Below are 22,634 nucleotides of genomic sequence, written 5' to 3'. Positions count from 1 at the left end.
GAAGAAAGTGCAGTTTGCAGATGCGTTAGCAATACACATCATTTCTCTTGCAACCGAGATGGCAGCTTCCCATTTGGATAATAAAATAATTCAAGAACCCAAGGTTAAAAGCCCTTGCTTAAATGTGCAAAGTCAAAGAAGCGTATCACCTACTTTTTTAAATTGCTTAGATGAAAACGTACAAACATTATGCAATTTTGCAGGTGATATGGCAGCGGAAGTCATTACAGAAGCTGAAAAAATAGCAAAAGTTAGAAGTTGTATGCATTTCAGGCAGAAGAGGAATAGTTATGTTGATAGTGACCAAGATTATAGATCAGAAGAGAAGACGGATATAGAGGCTGTAGCACACCCAGGAGAAGCAGATTCGTTTATCCTTTCATTACCACCAAGTTCTTGTCTGTCAGGTCTGACATACAAGTATCCCAGCTGCGAAAGTGTGACAGATGAGTACGCAGGTCACGTTATCCAAATACTAAAACAGGAAGGTGGTGATAGTGAGTTAATAATGGACCAGTATGCCAACAGACTTGCTTATCGGTCTGTTAAGTCAGGATTACAAGAAGCATCCAAGACAGCCAAAATGAAGTGCAACTCAAAAATGTTCCCTGTGCAGAGCTCACAGGTGAAAACCAATGACGAACTGTTACTGTTCTTAAGTAAAGAACACCAGCAAGGAGTAGATAAAAAAAGACAAAGTAAAATAGGTGGAGGTTACCTTCATAAAAACCCGACTTGTGAATGGACACGGGATACATGCAGAAATGAGTGCTTGGAACTGTATAGTTTTTCAACCTCTCTCGCTCACAACATTACAAGAGATATTAAAAAAGAGCTGACGGCATCTACAGTTGGCTTGCCAAAATCCTTAACAGATTCTTGCCTTTATGAAAAAAACGGATGCAACGTAGATGCCGAGTCTCACTTCGAGCCAGAATTTCCCGCGTCTCCTCAGCCTTCCTCACAAAATCACAGATTTTCCCACAGTACCAGCAGCTTGAGTGGGTGTGGTTATGGAGAGACTGTCGTTCAAGCTATAGAACAGTACGCTAACAAAGTAGTGGATGACGCTTTAGAGCTGAGTCCAGGATCTGCAGTCTTCCACGTGTCTGAGACCACAAAAGCGGCCGATAGGGTCACTTATGCAGAAAAGTTGTCACCTCTGGTAAGTCAGACTTGCAGGTATTGTGGCGGGAAGGAGCTCCATGACTGCACTGGAAATTCATGTCCACACTTTCCCAGACCAGATTCACTTGCTGGTAGTAAGCCAGTTTCTAATTCAAAATTTAGCAACGTCTACCAGAAATCTAGGATTTTTCCTCTCAATGTCCCTCAAGTTCACACTGATCTTGATAAGAAGACAGTGCTTGCTGAGAAGGTAGTTGCGGAAGCGATTGAAAAGGCAGAGAGAGAGCTGAGCACTACCAGTTTGGCAGCTGATAGTGGGATCGGACAGGACGGTGTCATCTTTGCTGAAAGCCTCACTACTGAGATAATGACGTCGGCGATGAGGAATGTTGGTCAGGCCGTTAGCAGGTAAGTTTCCGATTTCTTTCGGGTCTTAAGCTGAAGGGAAAAGTTAACTTGATCATTTGCGTCTTAGGTCCTGTTCAGCAAGATATGGTTACTTTTAATCCTAAATTAACAAAAAATATTCCCTATTACATTTGTGTATTGTTTTATAGCCTGCCTGTTACTTTCATAGACACTGTCTCATTATCCCACAACAGCCCTTTGAGGGAAGGAAGGTATGAACCGTTTACTGTGTGGCTTAGCGTGGATAATCACCTTTTGCCCAAGTTTACAAAGCTGTGAAGTAGGTAAAGCTGAATCAGCTGGAGAATTTTGTACAGCAAATATTGAGTATCACCACGTTAATGTACTACTGGGAGATTAAATTTTTATTTCTGTTCACAAAGGTGAGTTTTCTTAAAAAGAGTGCTCTGAAGAAAGCAAAAATTCTCCAAATACTTCCACCCCTGCCATCACTCCTCTTGATAGGCCACCATCTAAGGGGACAGTTCTTTCTGATGGTCCTGCAGTGTTCTGCATTTCCGTAACCGTGTCTTGTGCTCAGCGATACTAACGCCTTAGTTAAAATATTCACTTTTAACCTTCTTTCTCCCTGGGAAAACATCAGGACCATCTTGTGTTATTAGTTTGTAGGATTATTTTTGTTAGTCTCACAGAAAGAGAACATTTCTTGAGTTGAGGAGGAATTTAATTAAGCCACACGATAATGCTGGATATTTTAGTAGCTTTTGTCAAAGCCTTGACAAGCACTGCCTCTTTTCTTGGTCATCTTAAAATAGGGAGATGCAGGGAGTTAGTGCTGGGGGTGGCAGTGGGCAGCAGCCGGTGGGGTGCGGTGCAGTTTTCAGTAGGTAGCAGGGAAGCTGCTCTGACATAGTAACATTTGAGCAAAGAGCCAAAGGTGGGGAGAGAATAAGGTAAGTGGGAATCAGGCGGAACAGGGTTCCAGGCAAAGGAGTGGGACTGTGCATGTTGGGGAAGCAGCAGAGAAGCTTGTGTGGCTAAAGCAAGGGAGCCAGGGAGAGTAAGGAGACCAGTGGAGGTTAGGAGAGGTTGTCACACCTGATGTATGTTATAAGGATTTGGACCCTTATTTTGATTGACGAGAAGCCACTAGAAGGTTTTGACCAGAAGACCAGCATTTTCCCTCTTCATGTTTAAAAATGTGGGGCAAGATAGGGGTATGGGGTTAAGCGATACCAACTACTATGTGTAAAATAAGCAACAGGGATAAATTGTACAGCACAGGGAAACAAATATAGCCATTATTTTGTAAAAGCTTTCAGTGGAGTGTAATCTATAAAAATATTGAATCACTGTGTTGTACACCTGAAACTAATTTAATCTTGTAAATCAACTGTACTTCAATAAAAAATTAAAATATCACTTTAAACTGTTACTCCAGAATAAAATGTAGAAGGGACAAATACAGTAATTGAACAGTGAATGACATTCCTTGTGAAGATGGACTAAAAATATAAATGTCTTTTCATTGAGAAAAAATGAGAGAGGTTATGATCCAAGCTCAAAATCTTGAAGAGATTTGGCTAGTTTGATTATAGGCTTGACAGTACTAGAATTCCTTGGACTACTTTTTTTTGTTCTTAAGCCGGAAAAGGGGTAATTTTTGGTACAAATAAAATACTGTCTTACAAAAACTTAGGAACTTGTGCTCCTTCATAGAGGTCCCAGTTGAAAATATGAACTGCTTTAAAGAGAATTTAAATAAATGGTACGCTTGGGATGGATCCATAATAGATGAACAAGATGAGTTAGGATGTGTAGGTGCCTCAGCTAACTTTGAAGTTAGTATACTCTCCTGCCAAGTGTCTTTATTAGCAGACACAAGCCAAGGGTTAGATGGACCACTGGTCTAGCTCCTGAATATCACTTCTTGTTTTTGTCATCTTTATCATCAAATGGATAGTCCTGTAATTCAGAATCTGATGCTTTTGGACTTTCTTTCTTTCTTCCTTACTTTTTTTTTTTTTTTTCCAGTCCAAAAGAAATAGAAGACTTTCAGTCAACTGAGTCTTTTCGTAGCCAGCAGATGAATCTCAGTATTGGTGATGACAGCACTGGTAGCTGGTCCAATTTAAGTTTTGAAGATGAACACCAGGATGAAAGCAGTAGTTTTCATCATCTAAGTGAAAGGTGACTATGATTTTGCATGTAATTGCATAGTTCAGGTACTCAGACCTCAGAAGTAAGCTATAAATTTACATTGAGTTTGATTTTAAAATTCTGAATTTGAAAATCTGTTATTTTCGAAGTGTATTTTATTGCTAACAATATGTTTCTAATGGTTCTGACGTTTATTAAGTACAGTAACTAGCTGAGCTAATTTTCTTTGAATGTGCCAATAGTTGATTTGAAAAATACTTCATACATTTGATTCTATACCCTTTAAGCTTTACTTGGACTTCTCATGAATTTTTGAGGAAAAAATTTTCTTTCTCACTTTAAAGAGGGTGCTTTTTTTTTCTCTCTGAAGGATAGGAAAAAGAACAGTTATCTGTAAAAGGCATCGAAATGGCCCTGTAATTTTCTTGACATGAAAGTAGTATCTTTTTGGGGGAAGGATTCCTTACTTGTCCTTTCAGGAACACTGTAACTTGAGCAATTTATACTTGAATGACTGAAAATACATAAACTCATTATAAAAACATGGTTTTGTACAGTAAAAGTCACTTCATATATCATTTTCTCAGTTAACTTTGTTCATTAAAATAGTTTTGGAATATTTTATTAATTATAACAGTTGTTTCTTATATTCTTAACTCTGTAAAGGCCTAAACGGCTTTTCACCTGTTAGAACACATCATCTCAGAGTATTTTGTCTGATGCTTGGATTAACCAGTAAGTATTAATATTTTTATAAAGTATCTATTTTGTCATAATTTCTTAAAATGTGACGTAAACCACCAGTATTTTACAAAATCTAAATCCAAAAAGGCAGTCTTTAAAACGGGTAGCAGGAAGTGGGGGTAATATCACAGATCATCATTTGGCCCTTCCCATAACTTTAGAGTAGAACATTAAACACTTAAATTCTTCTCTCATCTTTGAGAAGCAGGCTTCTAGAATTTCAGTTGGGGGTTGACATTGTTGCTTACAGAATCCTGGTGTTAAAGTGGGAGAACAAGGGTTAGAGGCTAGTGGCATTAAGAGGACTGTAGCTGGTTGAATGACTTGATACGGAATGTTACCTAATTTGATGAAAAGAGGGAGGCACCTACCAAGGTCTGTCCTTGGTTCTTTCCCTTCAGCATTATTTTATTAGTGGTGTAGAACACTTAGTATTTGTGAGTGACTCAAAACAAAGATGAAAAGGTAATCCCGTTAACAGAACCAAGGTTCAAAAAGACCAAATCAGGCTGAGGCTAAACTAATAATGTTTAACCTAGGTAAATGCATTTAGGTTCAGAAAATTAATTATTTGAATTCAGGATGGGGAAAACCTGACTTGATAGCCTTTTGTCAGAAAAACACCTGTGGTTTTAATTGACTATAGAATTAATAAGAACTGATGATGCTGTGTGGCCTTAAGGTTCAGGCACAAAGAAAAACTTAGTGGGGCTCATCCAGGGTTGGTGGTGTGCTTGCCTCCCAGAGATTAAGATTCCCTGGGTCATTGGAGGGTCCCAAGATTCTGCAGGCTTGATAAATCCCTCAGAGTATTTTAAAGCAAGTGATTTAGAGACCACACTTAAGATACATGGCTTTAGTGTGGAAATGGGTAAGAATTTTAATTTTGTAATTTTTTCCTGTGCTTAGATAATCATTCTATTGCTAGAAGTAAATATGCTGTTTGAGATCATTAATTTTCTCTTTCTCTTCGGCTCACAGCTGTCTATCTATTCTGTATTTCCATATTTTCTCATTTTTGGTTTGTCTGGGAACAGACTACATGGGCCAAAACTCTGGTTGGTTTAATGGTTTTATAATAGATCTATATTTGTTGGAACATAATGTCGAAAAGACACTGATCAGTTTTAACTTTTATTCTGTAATGCATTATGGTTTGTGACAGTTTGATAGTGCTAGAGTTAATATGGATATGTTAATTATTGAGATGGCCTGGAAAGTATTTAGAACTTTTAAATAGTCATTCCCTTTTTTGGTAACCTTGTCAACATTTACTGATGCATGAAAGATGATTTTATGTTAATTCATTTTTTAGAACCAAAATTTTGGTTTGTGTGACTATTAATTTTTATAATTGTCTAGCCTAATATGGGAAAATATAGCTGCTTATCACTGCAAACTAATGTGTGCTTACTAATTATTTTAATGATTAGAATTTTTTTAAATTGCATGTTTAGATTTTAATCTGAAAAACTGAATTTAGTTTTGTTTCTGAACGCAGTTGCTTTTTGTGTTGTATCGCTTTGCCGCACTTGTAGAATGTAGTTGCTTTCTTCTTTTGATTAGGCAGCGTGAGAAGGTATCTGTGTGGCGTCAGTGACTGGCTGATCAGACAAGTGTAATGCTTGATTAGACCTTGGTTATTCAATATTCTGAAGAAAATGTATATTATTTGCCACCTACTGAATTATACATAATTAATGAAATGAAGGTAATTGACATAATAAGAGTATTTTAAAATCAGAAGACAGCTTTTCTCCCAGTAGTTAGAAAAGGTCTATTTGGGACTGTGTTTTGGTGTTTGCCATCCCATCCCTTTCCCCATCCTCCACCACCACCCTGGCCCATCACTGTTTGCACTGTCTAAAGACTTGAGAGAATGTTAACCTGTGGTTTTTTTGTTTTTAAACTTTATCCAAACTGAAGAGCATTGGCTTTCTACAAATTATATCCTAAGCTTTGCCATAGACAGTAATTTCATTGTGAAACTTCTTAGTTCATGCATTCATTTACTGTCCTAAAAGTCATTGTCTTAATCTGTAAAATAAATACACATTTAGAATAATTTTCGTGAACTTTTGAGGACAAGTAAGAAAACTCCCGAATCTCTGAAGCTGTCAAATACCTCGTACAGTAGCAGCGATGGTCGTTACGTAACTGCACAGATGCTGCACCCACTGTGGCAGCTTCAGAACATCCGCTGTTACCACTGACGCATGCTGTTCCAAGGAAAACCAGGGTCGCCTTTACCTTTCATTTGCTAGTTCAGCTGTGTTCTTTTCTTCCTCTGGCAGTAATGGTAACAGCAGTAGCTGGAGCAGTCTTGCTTTAGAAGGAGATTTGTATGAGGACAATTTATCCTTTCCAACATCAGACAGGTTGGTCCAGTCCAGAAACCTAAACACTGATGAGTCCTTCACCACTAATGCATGAAGTCATATTCTTTAAAAAATGTGGGTCACAGTGCCAATGTGTATCAACCTGCTTTTCTCCTATATTTTGACATGATTCTGCTTGATAAATTTACATCTAATGAAAAAATTCAACTATGCTAAGATGTGACTGACATCTAATTGCAAAATGTGTTAATTCTATGCATGTGTTGCACTGTTTGCTATTTTTCATTCCACCAATTACTGTTTCATTAAAAAGAGCTTGCTTCCTACAGGATTTCTGTTGTTTTGTTTTGGTTTTTTGTTTTTGTTTCCAGTTTTATTTATAAGAGAGGTATAGAAAAAAATGATTTTTTACTATGTTAAAAAAAATATACAAATGGCATCAGCAGAAGCATTAATAAATAATTATTCATGGCATTCTGCAATATTCAGATGCTGTGTTATCTAAAACCAAATTAGAATATTTGGCTTTAAATTATTTTAAATTAAATTTTATTATGTAATTACTTGATGCTGTATAGATATCATGGTCAGGTAGAACTTCTCAGTTATTGATAACTTACCTTTAGGCATCATTTGCAATTGAGATTTTAACATGAAATGGTGTGAGAAGCAAAGCTTCCTTTTTATCGTCATTTCTCCCCTTTTTAAATATCATATGTCATATTGTATTATTCATTTTTTACCACGTTTTAAGAATTGGCTTTAGTACCATTATTAATTAAAGCTTTTTTTTTTTTTTTTTTTTTTTTTTAACTGCTTCTGCTACTTCATTCGATAAGTGATGGGCCGGATGATAAAGATGAAGAGCATGAGGATGATGTAGAAGGTAACTAACTGACAATTTTTTTTTCAAATTTTTTGCATTTTTTTTTATAAGGTTCTTTAGAAAAGTCTTTAATGTTTGTGTTTGTACATTTTCATCAGAGAGGCGCTGGGTTGTTACAAATCAGGGTTTTTACATTACAAACCAGGGTATTCTTTTTTGTTTTGTTTAAATTCATTGATTTATTTGCTATAAGATTTTACTAGACTTGGAATATTAAGCAATACAGACATACAAAAGTAAAAGACATTTATAATAACCTATATGAAGTCAGATTAAATGGGAAATACTAACTGAAGACTTCTAATAATAACTGAGAAAAAATCATTTTACATTTCACAATGGTATTTTTTCTCTTCCCTTTTGGTTATTAATGTCTTTTGGGATCCCTTCAATACAATATTATTCATTTAAACTATTCAATGTAACTTGAAATAATATTTGTTGGAACAAACTTTGATTTATTTTTAAATTGTTTTCCATTAAAATTACAAAAATTTGTAACTAGAGTAGACCCAAGAGAAGTTCTTGTCCAAATTTCTTATTGTACAGATAATAAAATAAAGGAATTGAAAGATGAAGAAATATTCCAAATCAAGGTATTCTTGACTAATCTAACCAGTGTCAGATCCTTTGCTGAGCAGTTTGTGTTATTTGATTGCTAAACTAAGGAAGTACTCATCAGTGTAAAGACCGAACTACTTTAAAAGAATTATTCAATTATTTGAGAGAGAAATTCATGATAATCTCTTCAAATAATTACCTTTTTCAAAATATAAAATTCTTACATTATGAGATATAATTTATTATATCACATGTCAGTTTGTTTTGCCGTCAACCTTACATAAATCAAGAAGTAAAAATAAAAAAGATACTTTAAAATCGATTCTTCCTTCCCTCAATTCCAGTCTTACACTCACACATATATTTGAAGAAAATATTCGTTTCTTCCTTTGATGAACATGGTTCCAAAGATATAAATACTAGATACCATTGGTCACAGGCTGTTCAGTATTTTTTTTGTAACTAGGAATAAACTGGGAGGTTAATTATATGTAGATATGTCATTACTCAGCTTTAGAGATTATAGTCATCCCTCATTATATAGAAAATTGTAGCTAACTTTCAAATTTGTTAAATTAGAAATTGGTAAATTAGATGGATTGATGTGTATTTATAAATGATTCAAAATTATGGAAATCCTAAGGCAACAAACTTCATTTTTTTTGTTATTGTTTGTAATTGCAGGATGTCAGTTCTTTCTCTTTTCGCTAGGGTTGAGTAACCTCTCCAAAGACAAGTCACTCTTAGGCCAGGCAACCAGGAACCCTGAACTGAGAAGTCCAGTGGTACAGAAAACACTTCAACCCCATGACCTCTGCAGAATTTACAGAATGGCCCAAAGACTGTGTCTGGTACCGTCGTCTACCAGACCCATTTTTGACTGAAAGTCAGAGGGGAGAGAGGAGGGAAATGATAATACATTTACGCTAAGAGAATAGCGTGGACCAATTTTTTTAAATGAAAAGTTTTAGGGGTCAATACGAATCCTAAAAATGATTGGTAGTGGTCTAGAATGCCCTGCAAACTGTAAAAAAAGAATCAGGGACATTCACCAACAAATGTCCATTACTGTTGCAAACTGGTGCCATGTCTGCCAGCGTGCCCCACTGCTGGCCTCTTGTGTGGGAGGCCCACCACTAAGCAGCAGTGTTAAACACACGATACTGGTCCACGGGCATTAGTTTTATAGTCAACAGGGATTCATCTTCTTTATGTTGAAATCATAATTTTCGTTAAAAAATAAACTTGAGAACAGTGTCTTACTTATGATAGGGGTGTATCAGAAAATTCCCTGGTTTAGCTTTTGGGAGGTAAGTGGTTGCATATGACTTTTTTTTTTTTTTTTCCGTATTTTTTCTAAAGAGTGAAGTGATTAAGAGCGTGGAGCCAGACCGCCTGTGTTTATTTCCTGGCTCAGCCATTTCTGGCCGTGAGACTCTGGATCTCTCTCTGCCTCAGATTCCTCACCTGTAAAATGAGATGATAGCAGTTCCCTCCTCACAGGGTGCTTGTGAGGATTAAAGGAGTTTGTATATGTAAAGAGATTAAAACAATACTTAGGATGTAATATGTGCAATACAGGTGTTCACTGCTGCTGCTATTTCTCTTAGTTCAGAAAGCTTTCTTAAAGTCCATTTAATATATTTATTTGAGGTTTTTATTTGTGTTTTATTTATATTTTGATAGTAATTGTAACATTTTAGTTTTTTTTTTTTTTTGGCTTTACCTATAGATTATATTTTGACACAAATTATGGTATTTGTGAATTGGCTCTTGAATTCAATACCTCAGAATAGAGTTTTGCATTTGTGCTGTCACAAATGATCAAAGCTGTTCCTTTGTTTTAGCATTATTTTGCATTTTCAAAGTAATGCTTTAGTTGATGTTATGGTACAATTAAGAAAAGATGAATTTTTTTCCAGAATTCCTTGGAATCTTAACAAATGGAAAATGCTTATATGTCCTTGGAAAGCAGAGCACTGAGAGTTGAATTGATGAGTTTCACTTCATATCGTTTCAATTTAAATATTAGGTTCAGAGCAAGATGGAAATACTCTGCTAATTACGAATGTTGACACGGAGCCATGCACAGTAGACCCCCAGCTAAGGATTATTCTTCAGTGGCTCGTTGCCTCTGAGGCCGAAGTTGCAGAACTTTATTTTCATGACTCTGCAAAGAAGGAGTTTATACAAGTAAGTACCTACATTATAGGGTGGTTGTGAGTACACGGTATATGATGTTCTGTGTCACATGGTTGATAGAAAGTGGGTAAATGCTCAGGTAATAGAGTCCAGTGGTTGGGCTCAGGTATCAGCTCCGCCACTTTCTAGCAGTGTAACCTTGGGTAAGTTCACCAGTCTCAGTTTCTTTATCCATACTGTGGAAATGAGTATAGAATTTACCTTGCAGAGGTTTGTGAGGATTAAGTATAATACTGTAAAAAAAAAAATGCTTAATCTACTGCCTGGCACATCCAAAATTTTCAGTTAGGTGCCTTTAATAAGCATTTCATGAGTTTCCTGTCTTATCAATTGGATGGACCTATGACTTCAGGTCAAATGCACTGGAAATAAGGAAATCAATCATAAAGAACTTGGGGGAAATAAGAGATTTACAAAATTATAGTTATTTCTGGGCAGGTGATAGTGTTTGTGGAAATAAACCATGGAAAGGATGAGTCATATGATTTATGGTCTTTACACTCTGTAATGCTTGGGTCACTGATGTAGAACTGAATGAATCAATCCATATTAGAAATAGGGTCTTACTGGCAGCAGAAGTTCTGGGAAGTACTCCTTGGTGTGAGCCCTCCCAGAGACCACCATTAGCCCCACCAAAGAGCCCGAGTAAGCTCCAGTGTTGGGTCAACTCAGGCCAAACAACCAACAGGGAGGGAACCCAGCCCCACCCATCAGCAGACAAGAAGATTAAAGTTTTACTGAGCTCTGCCCACCAGAGCAACACCCAGCTCTACCCACCACCAGTCCCTCCCATCAGGAAACTTGCACAAGCCTCTTAGATAGCCTCATCCACCAGAGCGCAGACAGCAGAAGAACTACAGTCCTGCAGCCTGTGGAACAAAAACCACATTCACAGAAAGATAGACAAGATGAAAAGGCAGAGGGCTATGTACCAGATGAAGGAACAAGATAAAACCCCAGAAAAACAACTAAATGAAGTGGAGATAGGCAACCTTCCAGAAAAAGAATTCAGAATAATGATAGTGAAGATGATCCAGGACCTCAGAAAAAGAATGGAGGCAAAGATCGAGGAGATGCAAGAAATGTTTAACAAAGATCTAGAAGAATTAAAGAACAAACAAACAGAGATGAACAATACAATAACTGAAATGAAAACTAACACTAGAAGGAATCAATAGCAGAATAACTGAGGCAGAAGAACAGGTAAGTGACCTGGAAGACAGAATGGTGGAATTCACTGCTTCGGAACAGAATAAAGGAAAAAGAATGAAAAGAAATGAAGACAGCCTAAGAGACCTCTGGGACAACGTTAAATGCAACAAGATTCACATTATAGGGGTCCCAGAAGGAGAAGAGAGAGAGAAAGGACCCGAGAAAATATTTGAAGAGATTATAGTCGAAAACTTCCCTAAGATGGGAAAGGAAACAGCCACCCAAGTCCAGGAAATGCAGAGAATCCCATACAGGATAAACCCGAGGAGAAACACAGCAAGACACATAGTCATCGAATTGGCAAAAATTAAAGACAAAGAAAAATTACTGAACGCAGCAAGGGAAAAACGACAAATAACATACAAGGGAACTCCCATAAGCTTAACAGCTGATTTCTCAGCAGAAACTCTACAAGCCAGAAGGGAGTGGCATGGTATACTTAAAAGTAATGAAAGGGAAGAACCTACAACCAAGATTACTCTACCCAGCAAAGATCTCATTCAGATTCGAAGGAGAAATTAAAAGCTTTACAGACAAGCAAAAGCTAATGAGAATTCAGCACCACGAAACCAGCTCTACAACAAATGCTAAAGGAACTTAGAGAAGAAAAGGACCTACAAAAACAAACCCGAAACAACTAAGAAAATGGTAATAGGAACATACATATCGATAATTACCTTAAACCTGAATGGATCAAATGCTCCACCCAAAAGACACAGGCTCACTGAATGGATACAGAAACAAGACCCATATATGTGCTGTCTACAAGAGACCCACTTCAGACCTAGCGACACATACAGACTAAAAGTGTGGGGATGGAAAAAGATATTCCATGCAGATGGAAATCAAAAGAAAGCTGGAGTAGCAATACTCATATCAGATAAAATAGACTTTAAAATAAAGAATGTTACAAGGAAGGACAGGACACTACGTAATGATCAAGGGATCAATCCAAGAAGAAGATATAACACTTATAAATATATATGCACCCAACATAGGGGCACCTCAATACATAAGGCAGCTGCTAACAGCTCTAAAAGAGGAAATCGACAGTAACACAATAATAGCGGGGGACTTTAACACCTCACTTACACCAACGGACAGATCATCCAAACAGAAAATTAATAAGGAAACACAAGCTTTAAATGACACACTAGACCAGATTTAATTGATATTTGTAGGACATTCCATCCAAAAACAGCAGATTACACTTTTTTCTCAAGTGCGCACGGAACATTCTCCAGGATAGATCACATCTTGGGTCACAAATCAAGCCTCAGTAAATTTAAGAAAATTGAAAGCATATCAAGCATCTTTTCTGACCACAATGCTATGAGATTAGAAATCAATTACAGGGAAAAAAACCCGTAAAAAACACAAACACATGGAGGCTAAACAGTATGTTACTAAATAACCAAGAAATCACTGAAGAAATCAAAGAGGAAATCAAAAAATACCTGGAGACAAATGACAATGAAAACATGATGATCCAAAACCTATGGGATGCAGCAAAAGCAGTTCTAAGATGGAAGTTTATAGCTATACAAGCCTACTTCACAAAACAAGAAAAATCTCAAATAAACATTCTAACATTTCACCCAAAGGAACTAGAGAAAGAAGACCAAACAAAACCCAAAGTTAGCACAAGGAAAGAACTCATAAAGATCAGAGCAGAAATAAATGAAATAGAAACAAAGAAAATAATAGCAAAGATCAGTAAAACTAAAAGCTGGTTCTTTGAGAAGATAGACAAAATTGATACGCCATTAGCCAGACTCATCAAGAAAAACAAGGAGAGAACTCAATAAAATTAGAAACGAAAAAGAAGTTACAACAGACACCGCAGAAATACAAAGCATCCTAAGAGACCGCTACAAGCAACTCTATGCCAATAACATGGACAACCATGAAGAAATGGACAAATTCTTAGAAAGGTATAACCTTCTAAGACTGAACCAGGAAGAACTAGAAAATATGAATAAACCAATCACAAGTAATGAAATTGAAACTGTGATTAAAAATCTTCCAACAAACAAAAGTGCAGGACCTGAAGGCTTCACAGGTGAATTCTATCAAACATTTAGAGAAGAGCTAATACCGATCCTTCTCAAACTCGTCCAAAATACAGCAGAGAGATGAACACTCGCAAACTCATTCTATGAGGCCACCATCACCCTGATACCAAAACCAGACACAGATACTACAAAAAAAGAAAATTGCAGACCAACATCATTGATGAATATAGATGCAAAAATCCTCAACAAAGTAACTAGCAAACAGAATCCAACAATACATTAAAAGGATCATACACCATGATCAAGTGGGATTTATCCCAGGGATGCAAGGATTCTTCAACATATGCAAATCAATCAATGTGATACACCATATTAACAAATTGAAGAATAAAAACCATATCATCATCTCAATGCAGATGCAGAAAAAGTTTTTGACAAAATTCAACACCCATTTATGATAAAAACTCTCCAGAAAGTGGGCATAGAGGGAACCTACTTCAACATAATAAAGGCCATATACGACAAACCCACAGCAAACATCATTCTCAATGGTGAAAAACTGAAAGCATTTCCTCTAAGATCAGGAACAAGACAAGGATGTCCACTCTCACCACTCTTATTCAACAAAGTTTTGGGAGTCCTAGCCACGGCAATCAGGGAAGAAAAAAGGAATACAAATTGGAAAAGAAGAAGTAAAACTGTCACTGTTTGCAGATGATATGACTCTATACATAGAGAATCCTAAACGTGCCACCAGAAAATTACTAGAGCTAATCAGTGAATTTGGTAGAGTTGCAAGATACAAAATTAATGGACAGAAATCTCTTGCATTCATATACACTAATGATGAAAAATCTGAAAGAGAAATTAAGGAAACATTTTCATTTACCATTGCAAGACAATAAAATACCTAGGAATAAACCTACCGAGGGATACAAAAGACCTGTATGCCGAAAACTATAAGACACTGATGAAAGAAAGATGATACCAACAGATGGAGAGATATACCATGTTCTTGGATTGGAAGAGTCAATATTTTGAAAATGACTGTACTAACCAAAGCAATCTACAGATTCAATGCAATCCCTATCAAATTACCAATGGTATTTTTTACAGAACTAGAACAACAAATCTTAAAGTTTGTATGGAGACACAAAAGACCCTGAATAGCCAAAGCAGTCTTGAGGGAAAAAAATGGAGCTGGAGGAATCAGACTCCCTGACTTCAGACTATACTACAAAGCTACAGTAATCAAGACAATATGGTACTGGCCCCAAAACAGACATGTAGATCAATGGAACAGGATAGAAAGCTCAGAGATAAACCCACGCACCTATGGTCAACTAATCTATGACAAAGGAGGCAAAGATATACAATGGAGAAAAGACAGTGTCTTCAATAAGTGATGCTGGGAAAACTGGACAGCTCCATGTAAAAGAATGAAATTAGAACAATCCCTAACACCATACACAAAAATAAACTCAAAATGGATTAGAGACCTAAATGTGAGACTGGGCACTCTAAAACTCTTAGAGGAAAACATAGGAAGAACCCTCTTTGACATAAATCACAGCAAGATCTTTTCTGTTCCACCTCCTAGAGTAATGGAAATAAAAATAAACAAATGGGACCTAATGAAACTTAAAAGCTTTTGCACAGCAAAGGAAACCATAAACAAGACCAAAAGACAACCCTCAGCATGGGAGAAAATATTTGCAAACGAATCAGCAGACAAAGGATTAATCTCCAAAATATATAAACAGCTCATTCAGCTCAATATTAAAAAAAAAAAACAACCGAATCCAAAAATGGGCAGAAGACCTAAATAGACATTTCTCTAAAGCAGACATACAGATGGCCAAGAAGCACATGAAAAGCTGCTCAGCATCACTAATTATTAGAGAAATGCAAGTCAAAACTACAATGAGGTATCACCTCACACCAGTTAGAATAGGCAGCATCAGAAAATCTACAAAGAACAAATGCTGGAGAGGGTCTGGAGAAAAGGGCACCCTATTGCACTGTTGGTGGGAATGTAAATTGATACAGCCACTATGGAGAACAGTATGGAGGTTCCTTAAAGAACTAAAAATAGAATTACCATACGACCTAGCAATCCCACTACTGGGCACATACCCAGAGAAAACCATAATTCAGAAAGACACATGCACCCCATTGTTCATTGCTGCACTATTTACAATAGCCAGGTCATGGAACCAACCTAAATGCCCATTGACAGACGAATGGATGAAGAAGATGTGGTACATGTATAGAATGGAATATTACTCAGCCATGAAAAGGAACGAAATCGGGTCATTTGTAGTGACTTGGATGGATCTAGAGACTGTCCTACAGAGTGAAGTAAGTTAGAAAGAGAAAAAAAAATATCGTATATTAACGCATATATGCGAAACCTAGAAAATGGTACAGATGAACCGGTTTACAGAGCAGAAATTGAGACACAGATGTAGAGAACAAATGTGTGGACACCAAGCAGGGAAAGCGGTGGGGGGGGTGGTGGTGGTGGTGGGATGAATTGGGAGATTGGGATTGATATGTATACACTGATGTGTATAAAATTGATGGCTAATAAGAAAATTATTTTTTAAAAAAATAAGCATTTCATGTATTCATATGAAAAGATAGAGTCTAGTAATTAGTGTGTCTCTTCTGTTAATCCAGTTTCATTAGTGTGAGAAGCTGGCATAAGCAAAAGCCAATAAACGTTTAAACATTTAATAAGGGACAGTAGTTCACTTTGAGCATTTAATAGGGTTCTGATAATGGAACATTCAGGTTAGTTGCACTAATAGGATATTTTTATTGATAACTTACTGTGTGCCAAGTACCTTACTTTTTTTATATAAATTTATTTATTTATATACTTATTTATTTTTGGCTGTGTTGGGTCTTTGTTGCTGCGCACGGGCTTTCTCTAGTTGCAGCGAGCGGGGGCTACTCTTCGTTGCGGTGCGCAGGCTTCTTGTTGCGGAGCATGGACTCTAGGCACGTGGGCTCAGTAGTTGTGGCTCACGGGCTCTAGAGCACAGGCTCAGTAGTTGAGGCGTATGGGCTTAGTTGTTCCGCGGCATGTGGGATCTTCCCAGACCAGGGATCGAACCCATGTCCCCTGCATTGGCAGGTAGATTCTTAATCAGTGTGCCACCAGGGAAGTCCCCAACTACCTTATCAGTCAAGATTTTTAGTTTACAATCTTAAGGTTTTTGTCCAAGAATTTTCCTTATCAGAACTTTGGTTTAATCTTACTATGTAATGTAGAGTAGTCCAAAGAATAACCAATGTAAGATGATCAATAACAACAAAAAAGGAAGAATCAAGTTACTCCTGATTCCTGGTTCAGAATTTACAAAGATACTGTTGAAAGAAGTATGTGAAAAAGATATTATGTAAAATCTTTTTTTGTATTTTGTTGTCTTTATTTATACTTCTTGGATTTTTCCAGTATAGATTTCTGTTTTGAGGCAGAAGGAGAAAATAAGACAGAAAGGGATGCTCAGGACGTGAATTGTCAAGGAGAAAGAATGGGTAGGGAAAGTATTAGAACTGACCTTAGGGAGGCAAACATTTTCAAGTTATTTAGTCTTGGATAAACTGAGGGCTAAGGAAGTCCTTAGACAGAGCTGAGTGTAATGGTGCTGGGGTAAGGGAACCTCATCCCCACGTAACCTAAGAAAACATTCTTGCAGTTCCTCGAAAAGTTAAACACAGCGTTATCATATGACCCAGCAATTCTACTCCCAGGTATATACCCAAGAGGAATGAAAACATATGTCCATGGCAATGTTATAATAGGCCAAAAGTGGAAATATCCTAAATGTCCATTAACTGATGAATGGATGGATAAAATGTGGAATATCCATGCAGTGGAATGTTATCTGTCAATAAAAAGGAATGAAGTAGAGACATGCTGTACCATGGAGGAAACTTGAAATCATTATGCTAAATGAAAGAAGCCAGGTCACAGAAGACCATATATTTTATGATTCCATTAAAATGAAATGGCCAAAATAGGGAAGTCTATCGACTGAAAGTAGATTAGTGATTGTCTAGAGTTGAGGGGGTTTGGAGGAGTGGGGAGTGATGATTAACAGGTAGGGCTTTTTTTTTGGTGTGATAAAAGTGTCCTAATATTGATTGTGATGATGTTGCATTCAACTCTGTGAATAAAATGAAAACCACTGACTGGTATATTTTAAATGAGTGATTGTATGGTATGTGAATTATATTGCAGTAAAGCTATTTTTAACAAGGTTAAGCATATTTATATTACAAAAAATTAGTTTTTACAGAACTAAGTAGAAAAAAAATGAGTGAAGACATGTTCTGATTGGTGGTAATAGTTTATTTAAACGTGCATTTATTTACTTTAAAAAAAATTGGGGTATAATTGATATATAACATATTAGTTTCAGGTGTACAACATGATTCGATATTGGTATATATTGCAAAATGATCACCACAGTATTTAATATTTATTTACTTATTTGGTTTTTTTTTTTTTTTGAAACATTAACATTTCTTAACTTAGAAAGCCATGTTTCCGTTGAGGCTAGAGTGCGTATTCCAGGGAAAAAACACGCTATGTGTTGTGGAAGGAAAATCCACATCCTTTTATTAAACTTGACATTGTCTTTATTATTTTATGTTCCTAATTGAGGGTATGGCAGATGTATTTAGTTAGGTTAAGAATTTCCTGTAGAAATGTAGCCTCTGTACGCCCACACAGAGGGCGTATATCTGCTGGGTGAGGTTTGTGGGATTCTGGCTCCAGCAATCCCAAAGTGTCATTCTGTGGAGGAGAGTACTTATAAAAAGCCAGGAAGGAAAAATGTTTAATTTGTGTAAAGAGTGGTGGTTTAGGGGAAAAGACCTTGTTCCAACTGGGAAACAGTATTTTACTGCGAACACCAGGATCCTTAGTTTTATCTGATGTTTGACTTAACCTTTCTTTCTTACTAGCTTTCAAGACGATTACAAGAAAAAGGCTGGAAAGTGGGAGACCTCCTGCAGGCTGTGCTTAAATACTATGAGGCGATGGAGAAGACGTCCAACGATGAGAGATCTGAGTCCCTGTTTGATTGGCTCTTGGAAAATGCATAGAACAAACTCCAAACCAGTATATTTTATTATTTCTTTTGAGAGAGGAAGGAACAGATAAAGATGCATAGGGTAAAATTTGAATAGTGAATATTAACATTTAAAGTGAATTGGGAGGAAGGTAAATATAGCTTTTTAAGTGCGTTGTGTCATCACATGGTATATATAGTTCAAACTTTTGTAATCTCAAATATTATCTTCGTTTATTCTTCTATACACATGTGCAGTGTGTTAAGACCCTAAGAACATGTATTTGAAGGCTTTCAGGGACATTCACTGACAGCATTCTTTTTGCATCCAAATAGTGCTGCTAGAATTTGCACTGAGGTGGCTGAGGGTGGGTGACAGGGATAGGGAGTTATATTTTGCTCCTTTGCAAGCAAATGGTATCCTGTTAATAACAAATCTCACATCAAAAACTAGCATCGAGGCTAATTTTTTTTCTGACACCTTTTGTCCTATTTTTAAGGGTCAATTTTATTTTCATAGTTCACCTATTGGTAGCTTTTTGAATCCCCCAAGTTATTTAATTTCTTAGAAACATGAGTAGTTTAGGTTTCTATAAATATCGTAAGTGGTAGTTTCCCCAGCCTTTCATCAAATGACATTATTTGCTAATGTTACCAATTGTTCTGTCACGAAAGCAAGTGTGTGTGTGTGTGTGTGTGTGTGTGTGTGCGCGCGCGCGTAAAGGAGAACTTTACCTTGCTAGTGGTTGGTGCCCTCTTTTATTTTACTCTTTTCTTGTTAGAAACCCACTGTTAACATTAAAAAGGTGCTTTAAAATAAAATGTCTATAAAGATTGTGCAGTAAGAATTTTTATTTCTTATTCACTCTTTTGGGTCCCCAACTTATCCTATAAATGAAAATAAAGGTGCAAAACATGTTGACATTTTAAAACTTAATGTTAATTTGGAAATGCATTTAGAAGCCCAATAATTATTTTCACTGTTGGGATTTTGGAAAAAAAAAAACAACCCACTTTAGCAAAGATAAGCTTTTTCTAGAAAAAAATGGGACCCTCCCCTGAATCCCTTCCCCAGTAAAGTGCACCTGCACTGTTTTGTAAAGTCCTCTGATGCAGTCTTTCTGGGCTCTGCATTTTCTACTACTTGTCTTTAGTAACTGCGAGTTGACCTGCATAGAGGACCGGGATTGTGTTTTGTATGTGAGGGTATGTGTGTGTGAATTTTTGGTTCTTCCATTAGCAGATTTTGTAACCCTAGAGTAAATCATTTTTTGTGGGAGGCTTTGGTTTTGCTCTGTTACATTTTCTTTTTTCTTGAGCACTGACTGTTCTGGAAGCTGCACAAAGTATAGAAGACATAGCACCCACCAGGGGACAAGGAATAAGGGCACTTACATTAATTTGAATTATAATTACAGTAGAGAAATTATTTTATTGCTTTTTAAGAAAAATACCAAAATCTATTTAAATATTTCTAGGTTACACTGTGTAAGCTTTGTTTTTTTCTCAATTTAAGATAAAGAAATAGAGCAGGCCTTAAAAATAAATTTTCCTGAAGTTTCTTCAGGTATTTTTTTAAGGTGGAGAAATGCAGGAAATGCATATAACCAGAATTGATTCTGTCTTTAGCTTCTCAGAACTTGATATGCAGCAGCACTGGACTGGGTTTTTTAAAGTTAGGAACCAGGTTGTTATGACATAGATTGATTGGTTATTAACCTTAGATTGAATTTTTACAAGTGTATAACTATCAAGTTGTGTTTGTTGACTTCGATGTATGTACGGGTTTTATTAACAGCAAAACTGAGTTCTGAATTTCTTTTAAGCTAAAGTGACAATGTATTAGTTCTGTAAAACTTTCTGTACTTGAAAATGTTTGTTTATTTCTCTTATGGTAAGATTTTCCTCATATCTTTGTTTTCTTTGCATTATCTGGAGCTGTGATGGATTCAGAATTCCCTTATTCAGCCACTGTCCTTAGACACTAGCATGCATAGTACTAATCACAGTGGAACTCCACACTTCTGTCGGTTCAGTGCAGGGGTGTAGAGAAAAATATTAAGTGTTGGCAGATGTGAAAAGAAACGGGAGTTAGGCTTCCGTATATAGAGAGAAAACATTGGAGTTTATAACAGTATCTTTTAATCAAGAACAGTCTAAACTTACTTTGTTTAAAGGCACTTTGTGATTTTTCCAAAGACGTTGTAGATCTATTTGGTTGCTCAGCCTTTAGAACAGGTCTGTGTGTTGAGGACGACTCTGTCTTATTTTGTTAAAAATATTCTTGGCATAAGTAGATTTATTATGACAGTGTAATACTGCCATTCTGCACACTTTGGCCCTTATGAAATATGATATTCAGAACTGTTAAAGTTGTGTTGTGCTTTGGGTTGAATTCTCTGTTTTATCAGTTTCAGAACCATCGAAGGATCTGTGGAAAGAAAGTGAAGGAGGCCTCTGACGGGGTTTTTAGAACATTGTTTCAGACTGAAATGGGGCACTTCTTTCATATTCTTCTTTTCCCAAGCCAAGATTAAATTACATTTATATTTTGGGTATTATTTTGATTTTGAAAATATTTCCTGATTTATACGAAAGGAATGACACGGAAGAAAATTACAGTATCTATTGGATGGTGTGACACAATTTAATGGAGTAATAAAATCTTTAAGAATATTCACTCAGTGAATACATGTGATAACATCTTCATATTTTGAAAAATGTTCCACTTACCCTTTCAGATATTTGATGTGAATTAATTCAATTCATAATACTTTCATTTTGCTTAAATAAAGGTTTTATTTTACTGGTAGGAGAAGTTAATTACTTAATTAAATGCACCAGGTATAAAGTGGAAGCTAGTTTACCCACGTGACTTTGATATCATGCACGCTCCCCAAATGCAGAGTTTAACCTTGACTCATCATGAGAGTCTAGATGCAGATGTCTTCTTAGTTAATTATTTAGCAAATATTATTCTTCCACAATTAAAGTGATCAATTTCCCATCAATCTATTGCTTTAAATTTTGTTTTTTCAAGGGAAACTTTCCACAGAATTTTTAAAAAGTAATGCATCCATATTCAGGGTGCAGGGAAAATACTTTCCACTTAAAACCCTGTCCACCTGTCACCAGCACATGAAAGTTAGAGCTTCCGTGGGAATTATGAAATTGTACTAAAATGAAATGCATTTTTCCTCATTTTCATTGGAAGACCCTGCACACACTCACTCACTCACTGTATTCCTGTTCTGGAGATGCAGACACAGTGTTGGTCACTCTTGTCACTTTATTTATTTATTTATTTTTTTAAACCATCCATGTACATTCCTTTCACATGGGTAGAATTATAGTTCTGGAAGTTCATTGTTTTGTTTTTGTTGAAATGTTTGAATACTATTTAATATCAGGTTTTAATATTTCTGGATTTACTACCTTTGGTTACTTGTGCAGTGTTAAAAGTAATTCACATTTTCGTTTAATATACCAGATATAGAGCAAAAGCAGCTTTGAGTAATTGTAGCTGTTTGTGTTGCATTACTACATTAAGATCTTACATAACAGTAACTTTTTGTTTTCTTGCTTTTCAGTAATTTAATATGTTCATTTACCAAAATACGAACTAAAATTTTGTTTTAGCAGTGGCTCAGAATAAACATTTCAGAAATTACTTTTGTAATAATGTGTAATTAATTGTTCTTTTATCTTTTTCCAGTTGTTTTAAGTCTGTGATCTTTCTCTCCCAACTAAGAATTCCCCAATAAACTTAAGAAATGCCTGGCCTTGGTTATCAATCTGTAGTATCTTGTTAACATACTCAGTATTGAACTAAAAAACAAAGGTATCGAAGTGGAATTGCTGTGATAGAAGGCACATTGAACAACCTCAGTGCTTCTAACATGGTTTTCAAGAAGAACGGAAGCTAGGAATA

At 36.3% G+C, this 22,634-nt stretch overlaps 1 protein-coding gene across 1 annotated transcript in view; it reads left to right on the top strand.

Moving 5' to 3' along the window:
* AKAP11 (A-kinase anchoring protein 11) overlaps positions 1 to 18,737 on the top strand; it is a 19,191-nt gene extending 454 nt beyond the window's left edge. Inside the window, exons 2-7 of the mRNA XM_065895926.1 lie at positions 5 to 1,536; positions 3,532 to 3,687; positions 6,696 to 6,779; positions 7,580 to 7,626; positions 10,220 to 10,380; positions 18,597 to 18,737. Of these exons, the coding sequence (XP_065751998.1) occupies positions 5 to 1,536; positions 3,532 to 3,687; positions 6,696 to 6,779; positions 7,580 to 7,626; positions 10,220 to 10,380; positions 18,597 to 18,737 (2,121 nt within the window). The remainder of the gene's footprint in view (positions 1 to 4; positions 1,537 to 3,531; positions 3,688 to 6,695; positions 6,780 to 7,579; positions 7,627 to 10,219; positions 10,381 to 18,596) is intronic.
* Positions 18,738 to 22,634: the final 3,897 nt, after the last annotated feature.

The sequence above is a fragment of the Phocoena phocoena genome, chromosome 18 (genome assembly GCF_963924675.1).
Source record: "Phocoena phocoena chromosome 18, mPhoPho1.1, whole genome shotgun sequence".
Taxonomy (NCBI): Eukaryota; Metazoa; Chordata; class Mammalia; order Artiodactyla; family Phocoenidae; genus Phocoena; species Phocoena phocoena.
This window is presented reverse-complemented; position numbering and strand designations above follow the sequence as displayed.